This window comes from Nothoprocta perdicaria, unplaced genomic scaffold, assembly GCF_003342845.1.
Source record: "Nothoprocta perdicaria isolate Ctin4 unplaced genomic scaffold, notPer1 scaffold_38, whole genome shotgun sequence".
NCBI lineage: Eukaryota > Metazoa > Chordata > Aves > Tinamiformes > Tinamidae > Nothoprocta > Nothoprocta perdicaria.
In genome coordinates, this window is record NW_020455621.1 from 2,265,674 (window position 1) to 2,277,725 (window position 12,052).

Genomic DNA, 12,052 nt, shown 5'->3' on the forward strand with positions numbered 1-12,052 from the left:
GAAAAAAAATACATTTCAAATACAGTGTCATTGTATCTTGAAATATTTCATGCTTAGAAACGTCACCTGACCTAACAGTGAATCAGGTGTCAAAAACACCACCTCACCGACTGCTGTGACATTAAGCACAACCTCTGAATGGCTCAACAGAGAATCAAACTGGTTTTTCCGTACGCCATCGCATGGTTTACCAATACACTGGCATCTTTGCTCTTTTGCTGTGAGCCGACAGTAATTATTTTAGAGAAAGAAAAAGAAAGTGTGGAATTAGTAACGCAGATGCTGAAAGGCAAGTGGCAAGACTCTACAAGAAGAATGCCTCAAAAAAAACCACGCTATTTTGTTCCCATTTCTACTGGCACCTATTCCCCAAGGTAACAGGCCAGAATGACCAAAGCCATCCTAATAGTAGTGTGCAGAATGTCAGCCGACAAACAACATAAAAACAAGTCACGTTGTGTTATCTGTGGTCACGTTCTTCAGGGTTAGTCCAGTAACTCAAGACTACATTCTTCCGTCTTTATTTGCTTGTTTTAATTAAACATGTAATGGTTAATAAACAGACATAGTCCAGAGTTAGTAGGTTGGTATTATAACATTTATTAAAATAATGCTATGGGTTAATAGAAACAGCAAAGAACCAAAGAATTAAAATGCAAGCTATGTAAAAACCCAACTAAAACCCAAATATGTCTAATGTATTCATCCAGTAGCTAACTAAAAGCCCAAGAAAGACAACACTCCCAATATAATAAAGTACTGCAAAACAATTGGCAATTTTTCAGTTATCAAAATTGTGGGTTTTGCTTTTTTGTATGCTTTTTTTTTTCTCAATCAGGAAAAAAATTCTTTTGAATGTTATATAACATACATATAAAACAAGATAGAAAAATACATTATAAACTTGTAACAATGGCTGTAAATACATTATCTTACATGTTTCTCATAGGCAATAGGTTGGTTATGGTACATACATAGCATGAAACTACTAAGATAATAAAGAATAGACAAATACATGTCATCTGTACGGTTACATACAAGCGACACTCCCATCTACCCACTCTAAAAAAATTACATAATACTGTCAGAAAGAAGTCTTAAAACTACTTATTTTAATAAAGAAAAAGTCATTAAAGAATGATAATACTGAGAACCAAGGCATTCAGAGATTTCAAAAGTCATGCTTTTTTTTTTTTAAGTTGATCCAAAATTTTGTCAACTAAGTTTTCAGAAGTTTGTTCAGAGCAAACATTACTTTCACATGTCACACATCTATTTCATACACTTCCCTCCCCCCCATAAAAGACCTTTGATAACATCTAAAAATGTCCAGGTTTTATCATAGTTGAGATGAAACTGGATCAAATACTGGTATCGTTTTTAGCAAATCTCTCCTCAAATGTTTGAGTGTCGCAAGTCTATTAAACCAACCAACCAAAAATAAAATTCAAAATGGCACAGCATATACTGTAAGTAAAACCAACACAACTGTATGTGTAACAGGAAGACAAAGCCGGTGGCACAATAAACAAAAAGCTAGCTGAATATGAAAGGATGAATGTCTATTGCATAGTAAATAAACTGATAATTATTTCCAGGTGAGACAAGATGTTAGATGAGGTCACCATGCAGGTGCTTAAAATGTAAGCCCTCTTAGCTTACTGTTGACCTTTCATTTGGAAGCTGTGAAGATATGCAGGAGGAGAATAAGTTGACAAGAAGGGGAATAAAAGTATCACCTGATATTTGCCAAGTTTAGTAGAGCCCCACACAAACTAATACTTCATGTTTTTAGAATTAAGCACTGTGCGTTCAACAGCTTCAACTCTCGCAACTACCCATCTGTCTGAAGGCCATGTGGAAACAAAGGTTAAAAGCTTCGCACAGCTGGACTTCAATCACCTGATGTGCCTCTCCTGCTTAGGAAATTATGAAAAAAAAGGAAGGCAGGCCTAACGTTAATCAAACAGGAGCTGGCTGAAAAGCAAGTGACCTGCAAACTGCCTGACGCTGCAGGAGCCACTTATGAAAACTGGGGCCATGCTCAGACTGGAACTGAAAACCAGTTAAGTGCCTTCAGTTTCATTATCCGCAGGACATTATTTTTACGGGTGACTCCGAAGCCCACTATCCTTGATGTATAACGATTCCAACCAAAGGCAAGAAAATTCCCCTCCATCCCTGAACAACAATGAAATCCGTCCCCATCTCTACAAACGTTTCCCAGCTAATACTCCGTTCTCGAATGAGAGCGTCTGTATCACAGAACCCTTTGGTTTACGTTGCACGAGCACTGTATTAGCYGGGGCGTTAAAGCAGAATCGCTGACACAACGATGGGCTGGTTTGACACAGTTCAGAAAATGTTTCACATAATGAGATTTTGGCAAAGTCACGTCACACTAATATGGCAAAAATCAGGTAATCAATATGGTCAACTCATCATTTGTCTTTCCTCACAGCTTCTTTTCACATACTGGGCGACTGAGTGGCATGCAGTAACTTGTCTGAGGGAGAAGCTGATTATACAAGACATTTGACTAAATGACCATGAAGAAAATAAGGCACTTCCTTTTCTTTAGACTTATTCCAATACTTAAAAAATAAAAAAAGAAAGACTAAAAGGCTCTTTTGGTCTTTTGTTTCTTGACAACCACCAGAAAAAATCATTTAATGAAATAAAGGGTTTCTTTGTTCTTTTTTTCTTTTTTTATAACACTTGAAAGTATAAAATGCTACATTTCCAAAAATATATTTTTTTTCTGCACCAGCACCCTTGTTTAGTAAAAGTATCTACTTTTTTGTTCATTTTGTTTCAATGCACTACACTTTATCTACAATTTCATTACATGTATACAGCAAATAGGCAAGCATGGCTTTTACATCCTTAATGAAATTTTTCTATACAGGGAGGTTTAAAAAAAATATTTGAACAGTTTGCCCAGTAATGTGACACATAATGCATGTACCTTGTTCTCATGTAATCTTCCGAGGAGATTAAAGTATGGTTAAAATAATTTAAACGCAGATTTTGCTTCAATAGTGTTGCTGTTTTGTTCTCAACATCAACATAGTTCTGAAAAAGTCATCGCAATCTGTATTTCATGGCACACTCTCTTTTAAAACATCCAATTTGGCAGGCGATAGAAAAAAAAGGCTGCAACTTCCGCCCTTTGAGGGCACTGGTAGTGACTAAAGAGCTTATCAAATTTTGAATACTTTTTGGAATCCCTTCACCAATGACATCCCTGACCAAAGGTTCATGCATGATGCATCATCACACAGTACATTCAGAGAGAGCTTTGACTTCGTTTTGAGAAGAAAAGTATTCCTAGAAGTCTCTCACAGTAACTGCCTCTGTCATCGGGTGGCTAAGGGACATCTGTCTCCGTCTCTCGCGAGGCCTTCTCACCGTTCGCTTGGGCTGGGACACTAGAGGATGCTCAGTGCTGAGGGACGCATTGGACCTTATTGCTTTACTACTATTCAGTGCAGGTTCTAGAACCACTTTCACCCAGACAGGAGGGAAAAAAAAGCGGAGTTGGAGGACAACAATTTCTTTGTCTTTTTGTTAGATGGTAAGACGAACGGACAAGTGCCCCAGCTCGCTGCACTGAAGACAGGCAAGCAAAGGCGTTTACCAGTTAACTGATCAGCAGGCAGGCATGGTCAGGTCATCATTGGGTGAAGAGTTCAGAGGTCAGAAGGTCATAGGTTAGTTGCCGGTGGCGGCTGGGTGGTTAGAAACAAAAAAAAAAACAAAACAAAAAAAAGAAAGAAAAGATAGAGAAGAGATTAGTTCCAGCTAGTGACGGCTTAATGACAACATGAAAACTAATCACAACTAATAAAAAACAGGCATGTTTAATTCTGACATACTGATCGACACCATCTACGGAATGCAATAAAATCATGACAGCCCTCTATCATGATTTGAACATGTGAAGGAGAAGCCCACTCCCACAAAACCGGTTAACAGGAGAAATAGAGATAAAATACGACTAACGACTAATGGTTAGTAGCAGTCGATGAAGGAAATCGGAAAACAAAAACGATGAACAGTTTTGGAACTCAGTAAAAAAAAGATTTTTGGAGACAACAGTCAGTGCACGGCATCAGTATCTGACTGCTATTAAGCATTAGTACTTCCCCAGGTGCAAGCATTAAAGCAACTATTAATGATGGATGTGATTATTAATAACTGGTTGTTAAGAGAAATGATCCTAAGGAATTCTCCACTGGCAGAGACAATTTGGTTCAACAAACTAGGGGCCAAACGAGTTGGGTTTTGTTCAATAAACTTTTTATTGCCTTTCATTTATTCTATTTACAAACAACATGGAATTTCTTGGCCTCATGATACAAAGCAATACTAAACTGTAGTCTAGCAGTGTAGGCATCATCATGGGAACCAGGAAAACGCTGGAGCCTACTACTCGAGCCAGCGTTTCCCTGTTCAAAATACTATTTTACACGTATAGGACACTTATAAAATGCACTTGCATGTAAACACTGTAAAAGTCCTGCCATTTTAAATTCTATACTTAAAAAGCTCTAAGTACATCAAAAAATAGAGAAAATATCTAATTGATACTAATAAGGCATTTTAAAACTACAAACAGCTCTCTTTATTCATTTTCAAAGCTAATACTCTGCAAATACAATAAAATCTGACATTTCATATACATTCCTGCTTTATATTTTTATATTTTAAAAGAAGCCACCTGTAAATACTATTTTCTTTTGCAAAAACAAAACAAAACAAAAAAAAAACAAAAAACAAAAAACAAAACCACAAACAAATTACAGTAAAACATAAAAAAAGTTCTCAAGTGGAAAGTTATCATTCCCAATGTTCTTGAGCTGTTCCTTCTTTAATCATTCTCTCACATTCTCCTTCACCAAACTTGGTCCACTTAACAGTAGTATTTTTTTTTTTTTTTAAGACTCATTCAACAGCTTAATTATAGCTAATAAATTCTGAGGTTGATAAAGTTCTTGTACTGTTGCCATTTTGACTAAGGCAGAGGAGATGAAAGTGAGAAAGGTATTCAGTGCAAAGTCAGGTTTGTGCCATTTCATAAAATGAAGTCCAGTAGCTWAAATATTCACAGATTGATTTAGCAATCTTTCATGTGGGTCCATTTATTTTCACACAACAACACTGGCCTATCATTTAGGATACAGTTTATAAACACTTAAAAAAAAAAAAGGAAAATCACTACTGTAGCCTAAATGAGACCACATGTTCCCTGAATTTCTCCAAACTTGTGCTAAGGTGGGACTTAAGTTAAAACCGCTGTTTCAAAAATAAGCAAAAATAAAAATAAATATTTCTTGTGGCACAATCTCACCACTTTACAGGTATACTAGAAACAAAGACTCTTAAAGCATTTTGATAGTGATTATAATTTTGATTAAATGGTATTAAATCTTTTATATAAATTATGTGACAGTTGGTTTTGATAAAACATTCAAGAAAATCCTCAGCATTAATATTTCTTGTGGAGTTTATAATCAAAGCAAGCTACCTTTTAAAAATACCAGTACACCTGTGATACATCCTCTGCCAAGTCCCTGGCCTTCTACAGTACACACAGGTTTGTCAACTGTGCAACACCATTTACAGTTTATTACAAGTAAATCAGTCAGTCTCTCTGTTATAGGAATCAGATTCAATTTTGTATTATTTATAAACTGGGGTTTTATCCTTAGTTAAAATGAGCTATACTTGTCAGCCCTTCACCAATTCTAAATGCTTAGCTGTAAGAGTAAAACATTTACACATTTGGGGATCCTTGCGTAAAATGCAGTGCTTATCTCAAAAAAAAAAAAAAAAAAACTATGCAAAGAATAAAAACCTACACAAAAAGTGAATGCAGTAGTACTACAAAGTCATCTGAAAGTTGACTTAGCTTTTTTTTTTTTTTTTTTAAACTTTAGACCCAATGAATGCATATATGTATTTTTATGACGTATTAACTATTTTTTAAAAAAATCCTTTTCCACATTGAAAAAAATAGTTTTTCGGTTTGCTGACATTGCTTTCATGGATATAAATTTAGAAATATAATTGACCGAATAACTCAATAAGTGAATATGGTAAATATTGATAGCATTTTAATTCYAGAACAAAATTTTAACACATAAAAAAAATCTATTTTAACGCTGAACAATATTATCTTTAAAACCTTTTATAAAACTGTTAAATATGTGCAGTGATAATCTAGGTTTTCAAAATTCAAAATAGAATGAAATAAATCTTAAAATTAACTCTGTGCAAGTTTCTTAATACACTCTGGTATAATTTAGATGATACTTTAAAATAATGTTCATCTGAACTAACCGGCACGGTTTTCATGCAAAGATCGAGTGGAATTTGTAACTCATTCCATAGGAAATAACCTAYGTGCACCTTTGCTTTTTTTAAATACAGTGGTCTTCTAATATCACTAAATAYAAACACTGCATCATCAGAAAATGGGGATGTTTTAAAAGGAGGTGAAATGGGACCCAGAATTATTTTCAGTGACTTGTAAAGTGACAGCCCCAGATGAAACATCTAGGCCCTTCATAAAAAGAAATAAAATATGGGTTTAGTAAGTAAACATCACAATGATGAAATGAAACAACATAGAAGAAAACCCCTGTGCTTCCTCATAGAATTTACTAGACTCGGGCAAATATCTAACTAAGCCAATAGGTGTTATAGGTGTTTTTCCCTGCCCTCTGAAGCCTATCCACCGGCAGATCAAGAAAGAACATTTGCAAAAAGTGAATTTGGAAGCATGAGTTCAAACTTCTAAAGACAGGCAAATCCTTAATGTCCATTGCTGTTGACAGTTTTTTTTTTTTTTTTTTTTTTTTTTTTTTAGGATGGGCTGGATGTCTTGGTTTGTACTTCTGACATTATGGGCTGTAGTGTCTGCACATCAGCTTTACATAGGAATGAGATCCTTACATATGAAGGGTAAAAAAGTGTTATATGAATACTACTCCGGGAGGGCCTTTTTTATTCTACTGACTAAAACCTGTACTGCTCATCTTAGCTGATTTACAGAAGGCTGGCACTAGCGAAGTGTAGTCTAGTTCAGCGATGTCAGATGTGTCACCTGAATGTGTTTCTTGACTATTACAATATCATGGAAGCCTGCACAAWCCTGGGTTTGATGAGAGCAGAATAATAATACTTGGCACTTACATAATGCTTTGCATCCTCAAAGCCCTGTACAAACAAGAACCCCCACAACACCCCTGTGAGGTAGGGAAGTATTATTATCCTTACTTTACAGATGGGAAAACATACACAGAGAGATTAAATGCCTTGCCAAAACCCACACAGAGTCAAGAGCAGAGCTGGGGTAAGAATTCAGGAGTTCCTGTGCTTAGCCCCCACTGCTTCCTAGCCAATGTCAATAAACCGAAAATATTAGTTTTCTGAATAAGCTTAAATACTTCATTCAGGGGTCCAAAGACATTACATTTGAGGAACAGGAGAAAAATGAAGATTTAGTTTCCATTCAATAGCTAGAGAGAGATGCCCATATAAATGAAGTCATCTCACCGAGAGGACTTCAAAAGTTGCTTCTCCTTCAGGTTACACATTTTAGCAGCAAAAGACAAATACCAAGAAACCCATTTTGGCAAAAAACCAAAACACCCTTTACTCCTGCCCTTATGAGTTCAAGCTCAAACAACTTTTGAAGTATTATCTTCACAGCCCTTACCTTTCTGAATTCAGTTAGGTATCTGAGAACATGCATCCTCCTCAAAATATACAGTACAGTGGCTCAAAAGTTTACTGGAAAAAAGGAAAATCTAAATCTTCAGATTTCTCCAGACACAGACAGGAGGCATCTATTCCTTTACTTCTTTCTCATTAAACAACCACCCATTCGCTTTATTTTGCAACACCAATCTGATATTTCCACATCATTAAAAGAACAAATTTTTTGAGGGATAGGGAAGGGAAGGGGGAATCAAATTAACTATTGCAGTACTGAATTCAGTGTTTTCCTGAAGCAGACAGATCTTTAAATAGTTTTTAAGAGGGAYTGGTTATAGCATTTATATTAAATATATCACAAAGTTTACATAATTCATTTAGCCGGGAAAGCKACGTTTACGAAGTGTTTTTAAAAATGCAAGCGTTCCCCAAGCTCTAAATCATTAACTTTTTTTTCTGAGGAAAACAAAAAATAATGTCTGGGTCAGATATGGTATTTGGTTAACCAGCTGTGGTGTTGCAAATCTCATGTACACTCAAAGCATTTCTTACAAACAAGAACTGCAGAACTAAACTAACCTCGGTCTGCGGTCACAATCCTTTGGTAAGGATGGACACGCATATCGTGCCTTCGAACTTTAGTAGCCACCGCACCTAGTTAAATTGCAATTACCAAGACAAAGTTAGAAAACATTCAAAGAAAACATTAACAGCAGGTTTATCAAAATGGATTTAAATGATCATTAACTACAAAAGTTCATTTTAAGAAAAGCAACAAGTTAAGGCACAGTAGTTTCAAATCTTAACCTTAAAAAGAAGTTTGTCTGTGCAGATTAATATTGCATTTATTTTAAACATCCTGGCCTTAACCTGTTTAATCCATTCATTTACAATCCCAAAATTACAGTATTTCATGAAATCTATTAGACCCAAGCACATTTAAGCTTTACTAGTCACATATTCACTGAAGTGCCTTTCTTGCAGCAGGACTATTTTAAATAATGCCATTTTTTAATACTGACAATTATTTCCTAACCTTAAGATCACTTCCAGTTCTACGACAAATAAAGTTTTAAAGCAATTCTTCAAGCCTACAGATTGTGATTTTAAATTTTAAGTCAATAAGTATGAACTGCAATGAATTAGGTGATTAGTAAAGCAAACACTATATAAAACACTTAGCAGTCAGTATACTACTATACACTCATAAATTACAGCTACTCTGTAATAACAGGGGCTAATCCAAATTAATAGCACTATCTTATTTTATATCTATGTGCAAAAAAAGTGCAAGTGAGTCACTGACTGCTAGGCCAAGCTTTTTTCAAGGCTGCTGAAACTAAGCATTTGTTAAAATTCAGATCTGATGAAGGATCGGTTAAGACCGTTCTTGAATTCTTAGCCTTTCGTTGGGAAAGCCATACCTAAAGATAAAAGGAAGGGAATTGAAAGTTAGTCACCAACTAAAATCTGCTCCCAACACCAATATCCCCAAAATTACTAGTAGGGACGCAGTACTCTTATTTTTCATGGAATTAATTTAAGACATTGTAATAGTCCACTGCAAAGTAGACAGACCTAAGAATATTATTAATGACAATGGGTACATTACAAATTTAAACTCATTTAATTAACTGAACACAATTGCTCACATAATAGAGCAGTTGTATTAGAATAAATATTTCTGCTCCACCTAAGTGGTGGCTTTAGTTTTCCTTATTTTTTCTAAAAAAGATATTTTTTAAAAAAATAAGATGCCTACTTTGTGCAATTCACCTCTGCTCTCAGTTGTGCCCTAATGTACATAATGGCCATTCTAGGAGCAATTCTTCCTCCTCTCCTTTTGTATAACATTCTGCAAGGGATCAGAGGAAGTTCCCTGCATTGCACTGAGTTATTACTATGGAAGGATGTATTTTCTATACTAGGTATCAACGGGTTGCCACTGATCAGCAACAGACACTTGTAACTGCAACCTGCTGTGAGCAGGTGCTGCAGGCGCCCAAATCTGGCCTATGGAGAAGCTGGGAAAGGGAATGTGCAAGTGGGGGGAGATTTGTAAAGGACGAGCGCGGCGTGATGCTGCCGCTCAATTCTGGCTAGGGGACGATGGACAGCAACCTCACGTAGCTCCAAGACAGCTCATACCTACTACATGCTATTGCCCTGCTCAGTTTTTACCAGGAATTCTCACTAATGCTGAAAGGGGAAGGTCTGAAGTCCTTTTTCTGTTTTATCGTATTAATGTAACATGGAAACATGCACACAAACAAATGACACAAACAAAAACAACTTGTCGCTGAAGTGGAATCCTGGATTTTTTTTACACTTCTTTCAGCAAAACACTGACTTTGAACCTGATTGTCCCATGATCAGAGATGTTTAGTATTTATGTAAACTGATAACTGCCACTGAGGAAACTAAGAACAAAGTCCTATAAAATCAACAAAGTTATGCAGGACCAAGGTCACAGGCAATTCAGAGCAAGCTAAAAAGAAAAGATTATTTATATTCCTGTTTCTTAGCTTGTTCTATATAGACCAGTTAGCTGAATTGCACTGGAAGCTGTATGATGCTTGCCTTGCTGTATCACTCAGTGGTCTGAAATATTAGGAATGATGGACATTTCACTCCACTGTATATAAAAGAAGTCATCAGTAAACTTGATGAGTATATCATCCTTTGGTCAGAACTTACTTTCCCATACATTTATTCACTTTATTGTTTATTTTCTGTTTACAAACTCATTTACATCTTGGTGACATTAGAGAGATTTATCCATTCATGTACCACATAAAGCAGCCAAAAACAAGCTAGGGGGAAAAAAAAGCACTTCTATTTTCTACCTTTTTGCTAATAAAATATTTAGCAAAATCCAAAGTTCTCTCTTTAAACACAGCTGGAACTTAATTTATGCTTAAGAGAGCACAAACGAATGTGGTATTTTTGAGGATACAAGTTACGTGTGTTACAAGTAGAGGTCAATTTCTATTTGCTTCTCTTCTTGCACTTGCTAAGTAGTGCCACACAAATGCTTTCTTTTTAGTGATCTTACTGATAATATTATATGCACATATTTAACAATGCAAACATATTAACAGTGCTTAAAAGCTGCAGCATTTGAGCCATCTTCCTAGGTCATTTCACGAGAGCGCCAAGGAAAGACTGTCTCAAAGGCTTTTGAGCCCCACGAGCTCCACCTTGCAAACAGCACAAACGCAGGTACAGCCCAGGGCCGGTCAGCCGCTTGGGCAAGCCTTACCTAATACACCGCTAGGCTCGATAGGATACTCAAGGATTGACGTAGCTGGTGCCAGCGTGTAGGGGTACTCGTAGGGCGTGTAAATGAGGCCGGCCTCGGGTCCCGGCGGGACTATTGCAGCGGTCGGGTGGGGGGTTCCGTTTGGCATGACAGCGGTCTGTATTTGTCTGATCAAAGGCATTATGGTAGGGCCGGCCGGCGTCGGGGTGCGCAGCGCCGCCGGCGGGAGGACGGGCGCAGGCCCCGTGATAATCCTGGGCGCCTGGGCCGTCGCTGCAAGAGAAAAGGCAAGGGCTGCTACAGTAAGCAAAGAAATTCAGGAGGAAGTGTAGAAGAGAGCGGTACAAAACGTGGAGAGAATGGGAAGAAAAGCGGGAAAGTAGGAGAGGAGAAAAATAAAAGGAAATCATTAGTACATGCGCTGATCACACAGTGCCAAAGCACACCATTCAAATGCAAACAGCTTTCCATTTTCCAGTGTGATTAAGTATGAACATGCAAAATAAAAAAGCCATTGTAAAACAGTGAGGTAGATTTCTCAAACAGGTTACGTAGCACAAAAGCTCCATTTAGAGCACGTTTCTTCACTTAGGCTCTCAAGACTGCATGAGACTGAGATGCATGCAGGAGATACAAGGAAAATACTGTCATCATCAAATACAGAGCACAAAACGCAGTGCAACGACAGAGTCCACAGATACTCAGGTATGCAGAGCTGCCCTGGTACGTTCTACGGTTTCTGTGTACCTTAAAACTGTATTTAAACATAAAGACAAATCCAATTTCCAGGATCAGTTCAAGATAGCCTGGAAACAGATCGACTCACTACAGGAYGAATAAAAGAGACTTGAAACGACCTCCATACAATTTCCCCCAAAGAAAACAATTCTCAAATATTAGAAATTCACTGTGGCCTCGCTTATGTGAAACAAAGTGCTTTGATTTTCTTTTGTTCTTTCTTCCTGTCTTTTTTTTTTTTTTTTGCACTGTGTGTAGCACATTTAATCAAGTGCTAGTTGAGGCTTGTTGGTACATAATATTTAATACGCAATGTATAAAAAACTT

The 12,052-nt window shown here is 36.8% G+C and overlaps 1 protein-coding gene across 2 annotated transcripts in view; it reads right to left on the reverse strand.

Moving 5' to 3' along the window:
• Positions 1-973: 973 nt before the first annotated feature.
• Positions 974-12,052, reverse strand: part of QKI (QKI, KH domain containing RNA binding) — a 137,039-nt gene continuing 125,960 nt past the window's right edge. The window contains exons 6-8 of one of the 2 annotated variants that reach the window (XM_026044704.1): positions 10,988-11,260; positions 8,305-8,379; positions 974-3,731 (exon numbers count right to left, since the gene is read on the reverse strand). In XM_026044704.1, the coding sequence (XP_025900489.1) occupies positions 3,715-3,731; positions 8,305-8,379; positions 10,988-11,260 (365 nt within the window). In that variant the 3' untranslated portion in view covers positions 974-3,714. Of the gene's footprint in view, positions 3,732-6,577; positions 9,150-10,987; positions 11,285-12,052 lie in introns of those variants that run through there. The other variant, XM_026044705.1, reaches the window with a different exon arrangement.